The sequence below is a fragment of the Agelaius phoeniceus genome, chromosome 1 (assembly GCF_051311805.1).
Source record: "Agelaius phoeniceus isolate bAgePho1 chromosome 1, bAgePho1.hap1, whole genome shotgun sequence".
In the NCBI taxonomy this organism is placed as follows: domain Eukaryota; kingdom Metazoa; phylum Chordata; class Aves; order Passeriformes; family Icteridae; genus Agelaius; species Agelaius phoeniceus.
Window position 1 is genome coordinate 50,946,919 of NC_135265.1, and position 22,417 is coordinate 50,969,335.

At 40.8% G+C, this 22,417-nt stretch overlaps 1 protein-coding gene across 1 annotated transcript in view; it reads right to left on the reverse strand.

Annotated features, from left to right (window-relative positions):
- CNTNAP2 (contactin associated protein 2) overlaps positions 1-22,417 on the reverse strand; it is a 1,030,166-nt gene that overhangs the window by 25,998 nt on the left and 981,751 nt on the right. The window contains exon 22 of the mRNA XM_054654380.2: positions 64-294. Coding sequence (XP_054510355.2) covers positions 64-294 — 231 coding nt within the window. The remainder of the gene's footprint in view (positions 1-63; positions 295-22,417) is intronic.

Below are 22,417 nucleotides of genomic sequence, written 5' to 3' on the forward strand. Positions count from 1 at the left end.
AAGGCAGACAGGTTTCTTCTCAGAACTGCTCCAGTGAGTAATGTGACATGATTGCCACCTTACCTGAGTCTAAGTGCCAGGGGTCGGTGGCGGCCGACATTGGTGGGATGGTGAGTGGAGACGCTCCGCAGTTGGATTCCACCAGTTCTCCTTGGATGTGGACGTGGGAGGAGGCGTTGGTAGGTCTCAGAGCTGCTTTGAGTGGAGCAATCTGGTTGAATTGGACTCTTGATAGGCAGCCAGTGAATCCTGGGGTATTGTATTTATATATATCTTGGTCAATCTTCCCAATTTCTACGGGAAATTGAAGAGGGAAAAAAATTAATCAAAACGATTCATTGCTTGGGAAAGCACAATTAGTCTGAACACACTGATTCCCAGAGCTCAGTTCCCAAGTCCCTCTCTGAAGGAGACTGAGATTGTGTCAGACCCTGACAGGTTTCTTTACATTTCATTACAGATTAAAGCTGGAAACCTTCAGGCCTTAACATGACTCGGTTTCACTGCTATGCTATCATTAAAATGAAAGGCTGGCATGAAGGAGTCAGTGAAGGAGTCATCAAAGAACAAAAGGCCAGGAAAAATTCTGAGAAGAGTATTGGAAGAGAAGGCAGAAGGACAGTCTTGGCCAAGGTCTCTCCTCCCAGCTGAAGCCACTGCTGTGAGAGATGCCCCTTCCTTAGCCCTGGCCCATTGCCCTCTCAGTTCTCCTGGAGGGGCCGGGACCACTGGTGGTCACTCCTGTCCCTCTCCTGTCTCCTCATGAGAACAGCAAGTGTCCCTTCAGCAGGAGACCAAAGGTGAAGGGACCTCCTGGATCCCTTCTCCTAGGAGCCAAGCATTCCTTTGCCAGGAAGGAAGGGAAAGGAAGCCAAGCTTCCCTTCACCAGCAGGCCACGTGTTCCTGTGGTCTGAGGTGGAAAACCATCCATCTCCAGTCTCCTTTCTTTCTTCCCCTGCAGTGCTGAGAGGGAGCAGGACCTCATCCAGCCCTGCTGAAGGCTGTGGGAGCTGAGACCCTGCTGCCAATCACTTTACTGCTGTGGGCTGACAGATCAGCTGGCAGCTGGTATCCATGAGCTGAACAGAGGGCTCTGCCACCACTCTCTAAATCAGCTCTTGTCTTTTAAAGTTGTCCCCCAGATAGCTGTCTCCCTTCTTAAACACCAACTAAGATGACGCCAAAATCATGTAAAATGCCTTTACTACCCCAGCTGTTTCAATTCTGCCGGGACCTGTTGGAACAGCCTGAGTCACAACCAAATCAAAACTGTCCCACTCTGTCAGCTGTCTGCATTATGGGTATTAACATTTCAAAGCCTCACTGCAGTGTCTAATATAATATTTACATGACAGTGGGGAATTGGCTTCCTTTCTTCTGTGGTAGTGTGGAGTGAATGGAAAGGAGACATGGAAGCATCGTGTTTGTGCTGTATGAGGGACTATTGCTCCAGAGGCACCAGGACACTTCCAACCACCTTTCCCTGGGTTGTTAGGTTAATTCCTGGCCCTTGAAGTCACTGGAAAAAGTCATAGTGAGCTGAGCAAAGAAGTAGAGGGACAGAGGGGCCAGAACAGAGGGAGCACCACCACATTATTCAAAGCACCATGCTATTCAAAGGCAACCTTTACAGATAGGAACAATGAAAAGCATTGAAAATTTTGTTTTTTGTAGAAAAAAAATGCCTGTAAATTACAAGATTGTGTCATCAAAAATAAAGGAAGGAAGACAGAGGTGGGAAAGAAAAGCTTCTGAGAGGTGTGAAGAGGAAGTGGGAAAAGGCTTTATTTTAAGAGTTTGGGGTTAAACTGGGAACCAAACTACATCTGGGTTTGAATTTTGCTACAAAAAAAAAGAAAAAAAACTAACTAAAATTATTAGAAAATGCATTACTAATCTTTTGGAAGTGTCTGTATACAGTTCTAACCAAATCAGGAACAATTATATGAGGTCTGAGCTGTTTAGTGTCCTTAAAAACTAGCATGATATATATGTCAGTGCTATATTCCTAAGCATACTGAGGGCTTGGCATCAGGGATACACACATGGAGTTCCAAGGCTACAAACCAGACTAACCATTTAATTTTTGGGGTTTACACTCTAAACGTGTAGTGTGAGAAAACTGGTGGAATAGGGTCAAATCTAGAGAATGACTAAAACAACTTCTTGGAATGTATGGAACTAAGCTACCTTTTCTGTCTTTGCAATTGTGTGGGAATGAAAAACAGGCAATTAAGTCCCCCTCATACCTAGCACAAGGGCACACAACAAAGATGGATAATCTGAAAATTACTTGCATTAAATAATTATAAAATTCACTATACAGGAACGGATTTTCTTGTCCCTGCATTTTCCCTGCTCTTTCTCACTTGAGAATGTCTTTTCTTTGCTAGTGCTTATCCAGCCTGTATTAATGCTGGCATTTCATGAGCTGGCAGCGAGCAGTGACTGCCATCTCTGACAAAGTGAACACATCCTCAGGACTCAGATAAGGACTAGCTTAAATGCTTACCATAATTGTATTAGTCACAGCCAGCTCTCCTTTGAAAAAGTAGTTTGACCAAACCATTAGCAATACCTCCTTCAAAAATTTGATTGTAAGTAAAAAAACCTCACCCTGTACATGTACATTTTCCATAATTAGCAGAAAAGCTGTACAAAAGCTAGTTCAAGCATTTGAATGCTACCTGCAAACCACATGACTCAGACAAAGTTCCTTTCTGACCACAATATTCACTCTCTCTTACTTCAATAAAATATTCATGGCGTATTCAATGAAGAGCTGCATCTTTGAATAATCCTTATAATCTAAGAAACAATTACAAGACTCTTCAAACACTGTAACCACTGTTGTTAACAGTTTAGTGATTTCACTCACATTTTATCTATTCAGTGGAACTTCATGCAGAAGCTAATAGCCTCCCACACACAATCCTGACTGACAAGAACAAAGATCCATGAATATGACTCTGCTAATTTAACAACTTCAGCGCCACGCTTCTCTAACTCCATAAATAAGTGATGGATTAGATACTGAAAGAATTAAATAAACAACAACAAAACTCCCTAACCTAACAAGGCACTTTCCTATAGACCTGCATTTTTTGTTTAAAACATTCCACAAGCGATGGCTGTGGAAATCATCCCATGCAAATTTCCTGCCGGCTCACATCTCACCAGTGCTAGAACAGTATAGATCAGCTTCCATGACTGTGAACGTGTTCCTGCCCCTGCAAGTCCCTTGGGGCTCAGCACACTGATACCCTCTGATGTTAGGCCATTACACTTTGTTTCCCTGGGCATTTGAGCCTAATAAACCCATTCCTGGGGAGTGCAGTGATTGCAAAATGAAATATGTCTTTGTTCTCATGACTAAAATTCAATTTTCTCCCTGTAACAAAGAGGGGAGAAAATCAAAAGATGATTACAATGACATTATTTTAAAAAAAAGAAATGTACAATGCACCCACTTTGCATTATTCCAATTTTCAGCACATAAGCTGGTGCAAAGTCATATAAATATTACAGCATACAGTATTATCATTACCCAGTAACAACATTTATATTATTGCTTTCAGATCGGATGCAACAATCTCCTGCTGGCAACTTTCCCTCAGGTGTTTCTGTAATGAAAGACTGCAAAAAAGTCACTTATAAGCCCTTTTTTTACTTCAACTGGTTTTAACCATTTTCTGCCTTGACCACACAACCTCCTGACGTGAGATGAAGGCCACGATTACACAAGACCAGTCGGGTGAACCCATTCCAGCACAGATGCATTGTGGTGTACAAATCCTTAACACTAAGCATTCACACAATAACTATGCAACTGCCCATCCACATTACTTAAACATTTTAAAAATCTATATAATGTGCACACAGTATGCCAAGAATCTCACTGATGTCACCCCATGTCTTGTGTGTTATCACTCACCGAAGATGTCTTTAACATCAATTACTTGTTATTTCTGTTTTGCTGTTTCTTTAACAGTAAAAAGATATAGGAATTTAATCCTTAGTTGTTAATTTTGATTTCAGGACTTATTTCTCATGGCTGTGGCAGAAATGTGCCACATAGTGATGAGCATAATACTATTTTTCTCTTGGAAATTATGTGCTACCACTTGAGAAGTACTTTATCCACTAGGTGAAAAGATGCAAAGAACATCTATTTTCAAGCATATTTCACAGAATCACAGAATATTCTGAGTTGGAAGAGACCCACAAGGATCACTGAATCCCACTCTTAAGTAAAGGCCCATATGGGGATCAACCCACAACCTTGGCACCATGTGCATCCAGTTCTAACCAACTAAACTTATCTCATCTGTGATACAAGACACCATTAATAAGTGCCCAACATGATGAAATTGATTATTTTATAAATCTAGAAGAAAACAAGCAAAAAAAAATTATATTGAGGAAGACATTGTGGCCGGACCAGTGCATAAGTGACAAATGTATAAAAATAAATTATACTGAGGAAAACATTGTGGCCAGACCAGTGCATAAGTGACAAATGTATAAGTAGCACCCAGCAATACTAGTCAGTGTAATTAGGTAATCTGATTTTTAAGCCTTTTTGCCCTTACTACATTACCTGTAGGTGCAGCATTGTGGCTCCTGCCTAGGCACTATTACAAGAGAAACCAATAAACACTTTGATTCAGATTATTACCCAAGTTGACTTAGTCAGCATGCATCTGATGAGCTACTTGCAGAAGTAGACACATTGCCAAATACACTTTTTATCTACTTTCTCTCCCTTTTCTGCTTTCCATACTTACCCATTAAAAGATTTATAGAGAAGCTTAAAGGGCCATAGAGCTTCTAATAGCACAAGAAGTTACTGCACTGCTGGAGAGGTCTGGCTCCACTTAGTTCTACCATCTATTTTTTATATATTCTTGTAGAAACACTTAGAAAGACAAGAAAAAACTGAGAGCATGATGTAGCAGAAAACGAAGATGATGCGTTTGGTTCCACTGCTCTGAGCAGGTTTTGCATAGATGAAGAACACTTCCTATTCATGTAAAGTTCCCTGTGTGAGGATCCTAGAATGTTTCACACGTACACAAAGCTCTGCAGCACAAAGCTGTGCAATCCAAACCAGTATTGCTGTGCCACATGTGGAAAGATGGCCTTAGACTATTACACATGGACCTTGGAAAGTGACAGAGGAGAGAGAACCAGCCACGAGGGAAGTAAACCTACCAAAAATGTTTTTATTAATTGTATGTGCTGAGTATCTTTGCTCAATACCTTCTTGCTATGTAGCTGATCTGTGCATTTTTTTTTCTTGATGGGCTCTCAAATGCATATCAATACAGAAAGTTATAATAAATTCTGAACCTTGAACAGTGTTTCTGACATATAGAGACCAAGACATCTATTTATAGTAAATTGTGTTCCATTAGGAAGGAAATGGAGAAGAACTTGAAGTACAGTTTGTGAGTATGTATTACAACATATGAAAAAATATCCTTTTATGAATTCCCTTGGAGTTTTCCAATAGAGCCCTTCAAAGTAGAAACAAGGCAAAACCAAGGGTACCTATTCTAGTTCAGCAAAGCTGTCAGTAAATGTAACAGCCATCTAGCCCTTCTTTCTTTATTGGGTGTGGGAAAGCTCTGCCCAAAGTAGCACATGGCAGAGTAGGGAGAAATAAAGCTCTGTATACTGGTGTGATTTTGGTCTTGACAGAAGATACCTTTTAAACAAAGTGAAGTCTCAGAAGCACAACCAAAGCCCTTTTCAATTCAATTTGCTAAAAAGACTACTTCTTACACAATTTACACAAGACATCATTTGAGTTTTGAAAATGGTGAAAAATCTAGCTGTTTGGATTTAGGACAACAGCTCATTTATATGTGCCCATTTATGCTCAGAAACACGAGAGCTTAATCATTCTGGAAAGCCAGGAGCCACATCAGCAGTGGGAGAAGTTCAGCTTTGCCATATGGTGGTATTTCTGGCTGAACTACCAGGCTGCTCTGCTATTTCACTTAAGAACAAGCATCCACTCAGTGGGTAGGCAGAAGGTAATCCATTATCAATCTCCACAGCCCTTCCGCTAGCGGTACTACATTGAACTTAAACTGTATCATATTTTAATAGACTGCACATGAAGTCACCAATTCAATTTAATGAACCAATAATTGCTTTGGGGTCAACCTTAGCAATAGATTTTCTCCTAGAAATAAAGTACCACGTGCCCCCTTGTCCCCTGTACTCAGGAAAGATACCTTGTTATGTCACCCGCTGCCCAAAGAGCAGCTCAATCAGCATCTCAAGCATCTCTCTGTTATGGCGTCAGGCTCCACATAATAGAAAGCAGTTTAAACTCTGCTGAAAGGAAGCTATTGATTTCAGGAATTCACAGTCCACAGAGATTGCTAAAGTAGTTTCACTTACTTGAAGCCCACATGAGCCGTTCAGTGCAACATCAAACGGTAGCACATGCCAAAACTTGAGAACTGGCATGGTGTAAAAAACCCAAGAGAATAAATTAATTAGTTTGGATCCCAGACATCAGGAGGATGTATCTGGGGTGGCATATACTTGCTAGACCAAAGGCACAGGACTAAAAAGTCCATGTCAGGAGCAGTTACTGCACATCCAAAAGAGGGATAACACCAGGGAATGGGAAAATGACATTCTGACACATTGTCTGGGTCTTCTGGCGAATATCCTCCAATGTGAAGAGGGATCATCTATAGGAATGTGCCCCCTGCTTATAGAATGACAAAACTATCTTTTGTCTCCCAAAAAAGGAAAAAAGCCCAGAAGTTTCTTTCCTCAATTAGGTAAAAAGACACCTCACAGGCCCTGGGGGACTTCACCTCAAACTTAAGGATAGCCAGTTGGACAGGAGCCAAAAAGTCCTGCCTAAGCAATTTACTAGGAAAAGAAGAGAACAAAGGAACGAATTGCTTTTCTGAGGTGTTTTACCAGGAGCAAGAACCTCTTGCACCTCGCTCAGTTTTTCTCTGTAAAGAGTTTTGTTATTTTGCCTTTTATTAAAACTTTTCTGTTTCCAGCACTACCACAGAAGCCATCCTGCTGATTTTATGCCTTCTAAGGTAGCTGAGTTATCTTGGGTTTATGCCTTCTAAGGTAGCTGAGTTATCTTGGGTGTGATATAGATCTCCAAGAGTTTATGAGACCTGGCTCGAGGAGACCATATATCAATCATCCATTTGCTATCTGGCTGTTTATATCTCCTCTGTCCTAAAAGCAGCAATTTCTATATTAAAAAACCCCAAAACATGCTAATACCATTTAACTGCGTAGACAATGTGTGATTCTAGAGATGCTAAATACTCCCAGCACAAAGCAGAGAAGCTTAATTCTCAGAACTACATTTAATGAGCTGTACTTAATGTCAAACCTCAAGATGTATGGGGACTGAACTGAGCTACTGTAAAGACTCTTCATGGCCCTCAAATGTCCCTGGCTTTTAATTTCAGCCTCTGAAGTAAATTTCAGTAAGTAGTACAAACTAAGCATAAAACACTCTATTTTGTCCATTACCCAAAACTGAGCTAGTGCATGCTGCTTTCTGGACACTTGTACCAGTGGAACAAGATGCTCATTTATGGAGAACATGCTCAAAGGATGCTGGGGGCACAAAAGGGTGAGTGAGCAGCCCCTGAAAATGGGCATCTGAGCTTCACAAAACCCAAATGCAAATGGCTACCAAGTGCTCCTATACAAAAATTAAAATCCTGGGCAGCAGATGGACTTTTTTAGTCCACAGGTCTGCAAGGGCCAGGTGATATCCAGGTGCCTCCTCACCTGTCCCCTTCCCATCAAATTAATGCAGTAAAGCTGCAGGTGGCCTCCAGCCCACAGTGTGTTGGGAAAGCCATCCTGTCACTCCCTCTTCTGGCACACATCATCTGTCCCCTACTCTTGCAACCATGATCAGACCCTGAAGTCAGAGGCCTCCAGATATGTCTACAACTGATTGCTTTCCAGAGCCTTAAGGTTTCCCTCACAGTGTGGCCTTATCCTGTGACATGATCCTTCTGTGGCAATTTTAACATCTGCTTTGTAAATTTATTTCACTTGTTGTAACCCTTCTGATTTCATTTCATAAGATATTATAGCTTGCATGGAATAATTTTGTTTAGATGGTTTATATGTAGACCAGCAACCTCACTGACTGTGCACTGACACACAGTTATTTATGGTCTGTGAAGCACTGTGCCAGAAACAGAGGGATTTAACATTAACCCAGCAGTGCCAACCAACAATGTTGCACAGCATATGCATGGTGCTTTCATGGTGCTGTCTGACATTCAAGAAATGGCCTTTCCACCTACAGTACAAGCAAGAGGAAAATTACTTATGAAGACTGTAACAACTCAGTGCACATTTTCGTTGCACCAGTGGCTTTATTAGAATTGCCCAAACAAAGGCCATTCCTTTATGAAACATTTCTGACACTTTCTGCACAAGCTAAAAATCATTGAACTGCATGAAAAATACACAGGATTAGAGAATCTGAGCTGGCCTGGAAGCTGTGCTGCAGCCCTGGAACTCTTCCAAACCCCAGTCCCTGGCAGAGGAGTTACAGCTTTCGGGTCATGCTGTAATAGAGACAGTAAATCACTGACATGAAATACGCTCCTATCAGAGTCCCATTATTGCAGGAATAATAAAGACTAGTGCTGGACTGCAGCTCCTCTGTCAAAAAAGGCACTGTGAAGAATGCTGTGAAATGGAGATGTTATTTGACAGCAGCCTGTTTTCACATTGCCACAAATACAAGGGGTTTGAGAACAAACTGGATGTTTTTTCCCTGCTCTTTTGTACTGATGATATAATTACTGAACGTTTCAAGATTTTACACTGGATGTATGATTTCCTGAAATCTTCCATTTTAAAATGTCATGTGTTAGCCAGCAACAGTTATTGTTAAGAAATTCACACTGTTTTTTAACAAAAAGGGAATTAACTGATGCTGCAGGGTTCTTAGCAATTGCATTATAAATGCCACAAGAGCAAGGCCAAGAGTAAAACTAAACATCTTTTTTCCAAGGAAACAAGTAATTTTTCCACATTTTTTGCTACTGACTTGCTGTACGACCTTGATTGAGCCACTTCAGATATTCATGCCAAACTCTGTTTCTCCCTCCTAGTAGAACACAGAAATTCCCCCAACTCTGTAGTTGAGATCTTTCTCAAGGTGTTTTGAGGCCTAAGTAAAAAAAGGTATGGGCATTGCTTTTAAATATGGAAATAAAATGAAATAGTTTTCTTTTAAACACACCTCAAACTTCTCATGACTTTGTATGGCACATTTACATAGATAGAAAAGAAAATTCTCCCAAGGGTAATAAAACAATGCAAAATCAGAGCAAAAGAGAAAAAATACTATGTTTCTAGAGATTCTTTGTTGCCAATGAACTATACCCAGCATACAGATATCAGATGAAAGTCTTGAATTTGGCAGAGCCTTTCAAGTGTTCCCACTCAAGAGTGGCTTCTGTGAAGCGTTCAGCTGGGGCCAGAATCTCAATGGGAGCAAACAATCAACTCTGTGCCAATGGGACCAAAATTCCCACTGGTTTTGTAGAAGGAGTCACCTCTCTGTACATCACCCATTATAACCAATGGTGAGAGCTAATACAGTAATTTCACACATTTCTCTAGCATTCTATTCTCCTCTAGAGCACTAATCATTCTCCTTGGGCACCAGAGGAAAAAAGCTCAGGCTCTTGTTTAAAGGAGGAGTTCCAAATGCAGGGAGAATTAAGAAGAAAGGCCATTCCCCCAGATGATGACCTGAGCTGATAGAACAGAACACTCATATTGTTCACTCGGGCTGCACCACATACCTTGGCTAAAAGCCCTCCTGAGAGCTGATGGAAACCTTTTGATTGAGAAGAAAAGTGCTCAGCACACATGGGTTAAGCCACCAAGCAGCAGAAATCAGCAATTCTCAAGGCAACACTGTGTAAGAAGTACAACAGTTTGCTTCTGGAACATTTTTCTTTTTCTACCCCATCCTCTATCCTTTTGACATGAAGCAAGAGCAATCAGATCATGGGTTGAGGGCAGCAGAAGAGCCACCACCAGGTGTTTCATCCACAATAAAGAATTAAAATGTTTCATCAGCTTTTTTTTTTTTCTTTAGGCAGGCTCTAGGCAGAGTGAGAGGAAGTGGATGATGGGGGAGCAGAAAAAAATATACAGACAAAATTTCTTTAAAAAATTCAAACAACAAATTTAAATGACGGACAAAATAACTAAATTTTGTCATCATAGATAGCCCTATGAAAAAAAGGGTTGTTATTACAGACAGAATATCCTCAGAATTAGCTGCCACCCTGTATTTCAGTAGGATTTATAAGCCCATTCTAATTTATGCTCATGATAAATAACCTTGACAGCATCCTTCATAACTCTTAGAGAAGGCTATAAAACACATACATTTTGCATAACTATGCAAAAGAAATATGCATAGTTTTATTAATATCATTTGTCTAAATGTGCTTGTATGTCTTAGGGAAACTGGCTGCAACACAACACAGAAAATTCTTTTCAGGCCAGAAAGTAAATAAATAATCAAATAAGTCTTTTGCAGCCTGTAGTCAAATGTAATGTGTCTTGGCCAAAGTCCAGTGCATTTAGTTATACAGCGCTTTGGTTACAACTCTATTAAAATTAGGTAATTTCACTCTTCCATTACTTTGCATTTTAATGGGTATTCTCCTATGACTACCTGCAAATGACCTCATAATATACTTTTCACTCTATATCACTAGCCTCAAATATCTTAGGAAAACTGCAATGTCATCAGAGTGGGCAGGCTGAAATTCCCTCTCTTGCCTTACTCCCCCCTTGCTCATCTTAGTTTCACTTGGAGATGGTAAAAATGCTAGAATAAGAAGATTTGAAGATCCATGGTATGCAACTAAAACTAGAAAATAATTTTTCAGCAGGATATTATTTTTATTTGTGCATAATTTATGCCTCATATTAACCTTATATAGTCATAAAAGTTGTTGAGGGTTTTTTCTTTTTTTTTAATAATTAGAAAGGTAAAATGTCTGTAATCTGTTAAGAAACCACTTTTAGGGATCTTAGTATGACAAAGATAATACTTCTTCAACAGTTTCACAGATTTTCTTTATTTAATTTTGAAGAAATCCATTGCTATTGCACCTGTGATGTTGGATTTCAATCCAACATAATATATAAATAGAAGTTTTTTCTGGAACTGACATTTTTCAGAAGATATACATACTGCCACATTATGAATAAGTAAAGATGTTTTGAAGTAGTGGCAATTTTAATTCAGTTACCAAAAGCCTGAAAGTAGCAAGCAAATGAAAAGCAGAATGACAGCAAGAATAAGAATGCTATAACTTAGTAGGTATTTTTTTCTTCCAACATTTTCCTTCTCTTTGGTTTACTTCTTTATTGGCTATTTAATTTTTCTCAGATCAGAACATCCATGTTTTTGTACAGACAACACCAACCTAGCTGTAGTACTGGAAACCATTTTAACAATTCAAAAAATACTGTGGTAAAAAATAGAAGGGAAAAAGAATTAATTTAATTTCTTAGAAGCAATTTCTTTTATAGTTGGGTTTTTTCCCAGTATTGTATGCCTCACACTTGAAGCTGAACAATTTATATTTGAACAATCTCTATTATGTGCTTCTTTTCTTTGTTACAAGGATAAAATGCACTTTTCGATTTCCTCTGCCAGAACACGCTTATGTGCAATAAATTCACTTCTGCAAAGTATTACTATTTGATGCACAAATTATCATAAAAATTTAACAGCCACATTAAATAGATCAATGACTTATCTAGTTAATTGTTCTCCCTCAGAAATGAAAAGTGACTGATATTAGCTGATTCACAAGTAGTAAAACAGCATGGGGCATGTAAAACGATCCTCTCCCACAGCATCTTTTCAGCTTCCCATAAACATGGGCTTTAAACCTTTCTCAGGATGAAGGTTGCATCTTGCCTTTTGCATTTAGCTACCAGAACTGTGTCCCATGAGCGTGCCCAATCTTTTCAGAAACCATTAACACTGCCGACCTTCTCAGCTTCCTGCAGCAGTGAGTGCCAGTGCTGAACTACTCACTCTGGGACAAACAACCTCCTGCAGCCTGGCAAAGGTAACTGAGGGTCTCGGTTTCTTGTGGTTGAGAAAACCACTGCACACCTCCTCCACTATAGGACTGTCCTGCATCAAAATTTGGGTGGACCAACTCTATCAACTAGAAAGAGAGCTCTCAATCTTTGGTTTAAAAGAAACCTTATGAACTTCAGTTAAGAGTGTCAAAGCTCAGCGTAAGACCCTCTCCACCTTTAGGCAGTGGAAATTATGATTTCATAAAGAATTAAATGTAAAAGCATTACATAATGATCTGGAAACCAAAAATGCTTCCTTATTCAATAAATACACTGGAGATTATAGAAATAGGTGGAGTTTGATGCCAGCCAACAAATTTCACTCTATGAAAAACAGTAAGAAATATATATAATTAAACTGGACCTTTATTGCTTTTGAAATCACATCCAGAATATTACATGCCAGGCATGCTCAGTGTACACAGCTTTTTAAATTTCTATGATCTGCTCATCCAGAGTCTTATTCAGCAGGTAATGATAACAGACATTTTGACAAAAAGTCAGAGCTGGGTGATGATGGACAAACCTGAGGAGACAACATGCATGGACTAACTCAGTGATTAATTTTGCATCTCATCAGATGGTGTAAACTGAATACTTCTAGGTGGGCTAAACCAAACTGTGCACTATCAATATGCTTTATCATTATTATTACATTGCATCCAAGCACGGAATGATGTGCTGGAGTAGTATCTGAGGACACAATGCCATTTGCAGTATAATGGCTTTGTTAGCAGCTATAGCATGTGCTCCCACCTAAATACTGAAGCAGAGCTCTGGGTGTTTCACATCCCAAATATAACGGAATTATTTAGAGGGATAGGTAAACCTTTGATCAAGCTGCAATAAAAATAAATATAAAAATATTGGAATTCTAGGATCTTGTTATGCTTGCTCTAGCAGACAAATGCATTAAAATAGGACATTAAGTTCAAGATGCTATACTGATAAAATACTGCCATTTGCCTAATTTTCTTCAATGCTGCACATGATTAAACATTTCGTGTCGCATCGGCTGGATCAGACAGCAGACACGTCTAACACAGGACTGCTTATTAACTTGCTTCTTTTACAACCACATCGTATAAAAAATAAGAAAAAACTTACAGGTGGATCGCAGCACCAGCGCCAGGAGACGATCTACATCAGATCGCCCTTCTTCGTCCCTTCGAGCTGCCCCTCTCTCCTCCCCCAGCCCCCGATTCGGCGGAACCCCAGGCAGGACAAGGTCAGGAATCCCCAAACCCCAGTCGGGCACCTGGGCCCCGCCTCCCAGCTTTGTTCCGGCGCCAGAGGTGCGCTCACCTGCTCCGCGGCCGGCTCCCGGCTCCCGGCTCCCGGCGCACGCTGCCGCGGGACCGCGTCCCTCCCGCCGCCCCTGCGGCTGCGAGCCGCCGCCAGCTCCTCACACGGGTGTGCCCTCCCCGCAGGACGAGCCTCCCGCCCTGCCCGCCCCGCTACCTGTGCTGTGGCCGGCGCTGCCCGCCGGGCGCTCCGCGGTCCGGCCGGAGCTGCGGGAGCGGCCCCGGCCCCGCACGGCGCGGCTGCGGCTGCGGGGCGAGCGGCGCAGAGCGCGGAGCGGAGCCCAGCGCAGCTCCCGGCCCCAGCGCTGCGGGCGGGAATACACGGACTGGATCCACAGGGGGAGTGGGCGGGGGCGCCGCGGGGTCCCGGGCCTCCCAGCGCCCGGGCCGCTACAAGATGCTGCTCCCCATCAAGAGCTGGTGATGTTAAATAGGGAAAATGTGGCTTGAGGTCATTGTTTTGATAAGTTTTGAATGGTACACGGTAAAAAATATATTTGCTTTTAATTTATGCACATAGAAGAGTGAGATTGCTCTTGCTCCCTTTTCAGATGGCAGAAGGGATACTAAGCATCCTGCGTACAGGGCACTAGAAGAAGAAGGGGTCAAAAATCCATCTATTAACACAGAGATTATGAGACCACCTATTATTCATCTATCCCTATCATCCATCTAATACAGAAATTTTGATGCCACCTATTTTCCAGCTATTTGCACAGACATTATGAAACCTTCTCTTCATTCTCTCCACTTGGTCTCACAAGTGCCCCTTGCTCTCTCCTCCTCTCCCAGTTGCACCACCACCTTCCTATCTCCATCCCTGCTCCATCACTCATGCTACCCAATGGAGAGAGGGTCCTTGGAGGGAGGGAGGGAGAAAGGCAGAAGAAGCCTTTGGGATTGGCGTAAACTGGGAAGAGACAACAACAATTCAGGCTACAGCTCACTTGGAATGGCTGGGCTTGGCCACTGCTGTCTGCTGCTCTCGTCTGTGAGCCCCAGTGTGGAGGCAGATGCTGCTTAGCTTGAGGGGAAGGAGGCTGCCAGCACTGACTCAGGCCAAAAGTATCACTGCAGCCAACAAAATGCACTGACCAGAGGGCAAATGGGGCCTGCTCAGCTTTTTCCCCAGTGAGGAGCTAGAAATGAGTGAGTAAAGCAAAGAAAAATTAGCACTTAACCATAAATAGGCACTTAACTGGAAATGGGAATAATTAATCTTGGAGGAACCAGGATAAAGGAAATGTAGGACCAGAGTCTTGGAATACAAGTTGTACAAGCTGTCGCTCCAGAAGTAAAACAAAAGATAATAGAACCTTCAGCAGGACCTTCATCTAAGGCCTATATTCAACTAGCATGGTATCACAGTTAGTCACATCAATTTAAATCACAACTTCAATTTCAGTATCTTGTCCCTGTCTTGGACATTTCTATATTGTCCAGAACATCAAAACTTTCACAAAGCCAAGGCTGAATCATTCATTACTTACTGCTCAAGAAACAGCCAAAGTCTCTGAAATAGTTTAGACAGAATATTTTTTAGATATATTCCAGAAGAAAACAGTTGTTTCTCCTTTCTGTATTTCCAGAGATACAGCATTGCTTGCATATTCTTGGTGGGTTTTTTTGGTTCTATCTTTTCACGTGGGTTAAAAGTGGAACACTCATTTAAAGCACAGTTTCAAGTGTGAATTATAATTCATAAGTGTTTTGTAAAAGGAGTCTCTTCAATATGATCTGTTCCCCTCCCCTCTTACTTGTGCTGTGTCAGTAAGGATATCTTGAGCAGTGTTTGCCATAGCATTTCATTAACACCAGCACATGCACCAGCAGGTACTTTCCTCACTAAATGACCATAACATCCATATATTTAAAATTCCTTGATGCTCAGCTCTTGAGTAGAAACTCTGAGAGAAAACAGCAGCAGCTTGACAGAGGGGCTTTTTCCTATTTGGATTTATTAAATGATGATGTAGAAAAATGGAGGGCTTTATTGAACAGAGCTGGCATTGACTGTACATGCAATCTATGTATTTCTTTGGAGAGTGCAATCTGAGACCTGTAAACCAGCTGTCAGCACCATTTTACTGAGGTCCATTATTATGGTTGTTCTGAACCAAGCCAGGTTTGGTGTAATAAAACTGGATCCTCTTCTGCACAGGCACACAATGTACTGTTCTGTTTTAGTATTTCTCACAGAAAACTCTGAGAGCTCCCTCAGTCCCCCACAAGTAATGCATGAACCTGCTAATTTTCCTAAAGGAAAATTAAACAAGTAAATGAGGAATCTCTAACTGGTGAATGGTCATTTGTAATAATTCTAGCAGAGACAATGTGCAATTTATGTGAGAAGTAATTCAACCTTAGGTAGTGAAGGCACTCCCAACCCAGCTCACCCAGCAGTGAGCTGAAGGGACTCTCAGCATGGCAGTCTGCAATTTAGAGATGTTCAGACTACATGAAATGAGCTGGCCCAAGAACTAGAAGCAGTTTAGCTGCAGAGAGACAAAATTCAGTGCAGGGTATTTATTCCACCTTTAGCCAAGGAAGACCCTGCCAGAATCAATTTTTAATTGCCTGTATTCATAAGCTCAGAATCTGAGATATAAACAACGGGAATGGAAATTTCTCACTTATAATTACATTCTTGAGAGACAATTTTCTTGACAGGAATGTTAATTACAGAATGCTGAGGACAGCTTGGTAGGGAAGAAACGCACCACTGGTGGATTGCTGTTGGTGAATAACTTAAACCAGCGTGATCTTAAATGTAGGTGTCCCAACATGTTTGCTAATGAAGTTAATGAAAAGGGGGTGATAGGCATGTTTGGTGTGTGTGAAAAAAAAAATGCCCTCATTCTCGTTTCCTAGAAACTTCAATTTAGAATGTTTATGCTGGGATCTCGTGCAGCCAGTAGTAGAGCATCATTAGATTATTGAATTTTTTTTCCCTAAAAATTTTACTGACTATGACATAAGGTAATTAGTTTGGACTTCATTATGATGAGAAAAGAGGATTTAATCACTGGCCTGGAAGATGGTGGTTGCCTAGGGACCAACAATCATAACCTGATTATGTTCAATATGTGATGTATGTGCTTTAAAAAGACTATCTGGTCATAGCTGAAGGAAATAATGAACAGCAGGGAGAGGGAGGAGAGACAGGAAGAACTCTGTGGATGAAAGTGGATGTTAAAGAGCAGGTTGTATCTCAAAGAACAAGGTTCCGCACTTTATGTTTGTTTTATATGAAGATGTGACAATTCCTTTTAATCAGAAAAAAAACCTGCCAAGTAAAATCAAAACCACACATCAAGAATCATTATTGGGACCAGTATTGAAGATGCTGTTTAGCATCTTGCTTAATGACATAAATGAATGTATCCAGTGTCTCTTCAGCAGATTTGCAGGTGACACCAAGCTGAGTGGTGCAGTTGACACACCTGAAGGATGGGATGGCATCCAGAGGAACCTGGACTAGCTCAAGAAGTGTGCCCTTAGGAGTTCCATGGGGTTCAACAAGACCAGGGCAAGGTGCTGCACCTGGGTTGGGGCAAGCCCCAGTACCAGCACAGGCTGGGGGATGGACAGATGGAGAGCAGTCCTGGGAAGAAGGACCTGGGGGTGCTGCTGGATGAGAGGCTGGACATGACCCAGCCATGGGCACTCACAGCCCAGAGACACAAACGTGTCCTGGGCTGCCTCCAAAGCAGCGTGGCCAGAGGGTGAGGGAGGGGATTCTGCCCCTCTGCTCCTCTCTGGTGAGAGCCCACCTGCAGTGCTGCATCCAGCTCTGGGGTCCCAGCACAGGAAGGACATGGACCTGATGGAGTCAGTCCAGAGGAGGGCCACTAGGATGATGGGTGGGATGGAACACCTCTCATACAAGGAAAGGCTGAGGGAAATGAGTTTATTCAGCCTGGAAAAGAGAAGGTTTTAGGGCAACCTAATTGTGGCCTCCCACAAGAAAGATGGAGAAAGACATTTTATAGAGCGTGTACTGACAGGACAAGGGGAGATGGCTTCAAACTGAAAGAGAGTAGGTTTTGATTAAGTAATAGAAAGAAGTTCTTTGCTATGAAGGTGGTGAGGCACTGGGACAGGTTGACAGAGAAGTTGAGGGTGCCCCACCTCTGGAAGTGCTTAGGATCAGGCTGAATGGGAGTCTGAGTAATCTTGTCTAGTGGAAGGTGTCCTGGTCCATGGCAGGGGCATTGAAACTAGATCATCTTTAAGATCCCTTCCAACCCAGGCCATTCTATGATTCCAAGAGTCTATGCTTATTTTGATGTATCTGTTAGTGTTCTCTAAGAGCTCCGGTGTGTAAAGTGTGTGTAAAGAGATTACTCTTTCTAAAGCATTCCACAGATCTTTAAGCACTGGAGAGGTAACAGAAGAATGGAAGATTCCTTAGCTCCTTCCAGGAAAACTGAAAATGGGTTAAAAAATCATATGATTAGCTATTGGATAATAAGCCTAATATCACTTTTCATAAAAGCAGTGGAAGAAACATTGTAGAAATCTATAAGTAACAAATAAAAGAAAAAATGAAGTGAGCATAGGAAATCTTCAAATAAATTATCAATTAAAAATGTTTCCTTAAATGAATTTCAAATTTCAGGTTTTGAGTACAAGTTTCATCAAGCTATATAACTCTTTATATAACACGTTTTAGAAACGTGTTATATAACATGTTTTGGAAACGTGCATGTGTCTTCAGGGCATGTTGAATTAATTAAGTTAGAATCCACAATATCAAAAAAACATGTGTTTAGTGGAAGCAAGTCCACTAAATAATAAGCTAAGAGGCTCAGAAGGTACCTAAGAAAGTAAAAAGAGCTCTTTAACCAAGCCAAGAAAGGCATAGCAAAAAATCAGCATCTGTCAGCAAAAGCCAAACACATTATGGAAATAACTGCAGTTTTTGAAAATGTAGCAGACTAATTGTTGGAAGAAGCAAACCAGGGAAGTACATTATGGTTCCTGTTCCAATTTGAACAGTTCTGTTGTGCTTCAGTACAAGCCTTAGAGTTTTGTGATACTATTTAGCTTGGTTCCCTCTGACTTCCTATATTTAAACTGTTGGCTGCCCTAATTGAAGGGAGTGGAATTATTTTTGGGACTCACCACAAGTCCTTAGTCATTTTGCTAAATGGTCCAGTCATTATTAAATCATGAGTACCCTGTAATCACCTGATGTTGTGTTGCATTTCCAGAAGCATGTTCAGCTTTTCCATCAAGCATTTGAATGTGAGAAACCTTGCTTTCAGTATTATTTTTGGCACCTCTTTCCCGTTACTGGAATATCAGTGCCTGTCCCTGGCTAGCTCGTTACCAGCCTTTGTTGCTTGCTTGGCTGGAGTTGAAGAAAATGTGTGCAAGTTCTCTATTATTCCATGTGCCATGCATGAGGGAAGGTGCCCCAGCTGTTTATGAAAACATGATGGAAAGACACCTGCAGAGGAATGCTTGGAGCAATACAGCCCCACCACCCTTGCAGAAAAGCTCTGCAAACACACTCCTTGAGACACCCAAATTCAGCTGATGCCAAAGGGCAAAGGCCCACTGGCTTCACTTTTAAGGTGCCCTTCTGAGGACACCTCCAGATTGCCCCCTCTGGCCCCATCCAGTACCAAACACAGTCAGTGCCATCTGCCAGCTAGAACTGGAATTGCCTTTTTAAACTGCTGAATGATCAGTTTGAGGAAGACAAGTCACTTGAACGAATCTCCTCTAAACAGGTATGAGAATGTTCACCTAGCAAATTTATAATTATTTAATAAAAAACCCAACTGACTGAATCCCCAGGAAAATTGCCATTATTTTTTGTTGTTACGGATACAGAAATTTACAAAAAAAAAGGAAATCTGTAAAAATTGACCAAAAAAAAGCTACATGGATACCCCAATTAATCTGGGTTAACATAGCAATACCATAGTTGAGACTTAAATCTAAGCCATTCTCTGTTGTGACAAAGAAAAAACAGAAACATTATCTTATTTCATTCCCCTGAATGAAAACAGACAGTGATGCTTTACCTTGGCTCATTAAGTTAAAACACCAAGTTATATAATAGGATACTGAGCTGGAAATGTCAGCCAGTGTCTTGCCTGACAAATCAGGAGCAATCTTTGGATATTTATAGAGATGAATACCTTTACTACTCTGCTATCTGATCTCAAAAAGTAATTTTCAGTATTGTAACAAGACTTACTCAAAATTTATTGCAAGCTGGTTGAATCTCTCCCAAAAGGCTCTCAAGCATCTGGGGCATCCTTGTGCTCCCATGCTTTAGCCTTCCCTGGGAAGCATATTTTCTGAGGTCTGCATCCCCATGGACAATCAAGCATTTTTACTCCAGGACCATGTAATAATTGAGTAACACAAGATATCTTGTTATTATGTGGAGACATAGTCTGGGAAAAGAGACACAAAATGCATTGGAAATCATCTTTAAGGAAAACATCTCCCTGCATTATATGTGACATATGCCTCCAGTAATTGGTTAATACATTAAAAAAAAGAACTCATCAATCTTTTTAAGCACTGGTGTTGGACCATCAGTAAATCCTCTTTGCAAATACAACCTTACAATAACAATTGTGTTGATGTTAAGAGAGGTGATCCTAAATAATAAACTCAGATTCAGGCAGGCTCCTTTTGGAAGCTATAATCTCATGGAAATCTTGAGCAAATTGTCACAGATATTTTTTTTATTTTTGGGCACATGCTTGTTCCAAAAACAAGAACTGTAGGTTGAAGGATAATTTTGTGGACGAGGGGGTGAATGTGAGAACACTGATACATGTGGCCAAACTATATTGCTCTTGGCACACTGAGGACAGTTTTGGTAGCAGATAAGGCATAATTCATAGTTCAGAAAAAAGTATGGAAAAAGCTCTCTGACCTACAGAATGTGGGCATTCTAAATAATACCTAAAAGGATTTAGCTAAAACATTTTTACTGGAGGCTTTCCAGTACTTTGTTTCACATCTTTACAAACTTCATCACTAAAATCTGGAGCCAGAAAAGGAGAATGTGCATGTTACCTTAACTCCAAGCCTACTCTCCAACCTGGTTTTAAATTTTAGGGATTAAGCCATCTTTCATATGAAAGATACATCTCACTTGCTTGATTATGTGTGTTAGTCACTGAAGAAATTGTACCTTAAAGTTCAGCAAACAGGGAAAACGCAGGAGTCTCCTTTTCTTATTTCAAGAGTGAACACCCGGACAAGAAGGTTGGCATAATGACCATGGCACAACAGGCACAGAGGCTGTGAAAAATCAATTTATTTCTATGTTTGCAAGAGAGAGGAGGGAAGTGTGCTTCCATTCCTTCCTCTATTCCCTCTCAGATAAATGCAAATCGTTATGGAACAATTGTAGAAAAAGTGTGTGTCACTCCTGTTGAAACACCTGCTCTTCCTCTGTATGTTAGAAAATGAACACTACAAGCATAAAACCTATTTTGTTGTTGAAGAACAAGACCATAAGTGAAGGAGGTGATTCTTTTGTCCTCTTGAAGGGAGGCCCTTAGTGCCAGCAAAAGGACCGGGAAGGCCTTTTGTGTATATTTCACTTTGCAGATCTCACGGCATTCATTCCACTTGGTTATTTCTGCCAAAGTTTCAATTCTTCCACTCTTCTTAGGGAGGACTGGCAGCCTGGTGGTCACTCTATTGGTGATGCTTTTGTTGCACAGTCTTTGGTGAAGGTCCCTCTCTGAAATGAGTGTAGCCCTAGTGCAGCTTTTGCACTATTTGGGAGCAAGATTATTCCTTGTCTCCCCAAAATATAGACTGCCACTGGAGTTAATTCTTGACTGCAAAGGTTATGAATAGAAATGCTATAGCCAGGTTTTACACATTTTACTTAAATTACCTCTTTAGCCAATGCCCTTTTGAACACATGGTCAGCGATTGATTAGAGTGAGCCATGCACTTAAGCACTCTTACAGAGTTCACACTTTATTTTGGGAAATAAATATGATTACCCTGTCTAGTAGAATTTCCTGGTACCACCTAAATATAAGAAATAACTTGATCCTTTATAAACAAAGAAAAACAATTACGGATTACCGTGATTTCATTGTACGGCTTTTAAATTTTCTGGCTCCTTGCTAGGCCAGTAGGCTTTACAATACAGTTCCAATGTACTTTCAGTATATACAAATAAGAGATCTCAGTTTGAACTTTTCATGCACTTATCAGGACTCTAAAACTGAATTACTGTCATGGCTAAAAGCTGATGTGTTATTCATCATCCAGTGAGATATCATTGTAAATAACAACCATTAATTGAAGCAAACACAAGAAATATTCCATGAAGTTTAGGGTATATTTTACCCAAACAAAAATAACTTTAGTAGTCACTGACTGGATGCTACAATTGCGAAAGGAAGATACACTAGAGAAGGAAATTCAGATCTTAATTACTGGGACATGATGATTCAAGTGGCAATAATCACTCCCCAAAAAAAGTTCCAGAGATCTGCTGCAGGAATGGAAAGCTAGCTTGTCATCATTGCCTGCTAGGAAGCCACTTGATTTTTCACTGCAGCACCTGTTCAATTTGCTGTTCTGCAAATCACTGAATTTAGAACAATCAATCAGTGCAATTTTGTCTTCAGAAGCACTCTGTGTTTCCCTCATATGGAGTATTAGTACGTCAGAGAACAGATTTTTCAAGAGATAAAAGGAAAACAGCAGCCATCATCTGTTATAGGAAACAGACTAATGTGATACTCATCATATACACACACTTTCCTGTTTTATTTGCCTGACAATAATTTTCACAAGCTAAGATAAATCAGGACACTGAATTTCTTTTGCTATTTTTGGCCTTTGTGCTGTACCAGTGTATCAGAGGTAAATCTCTTGGTTCCTTGTGCTTTGAGCATTTAGTAGAATGCTGAGTCTTGAGAAGTTTGCCCCTCCTGATGGAAAG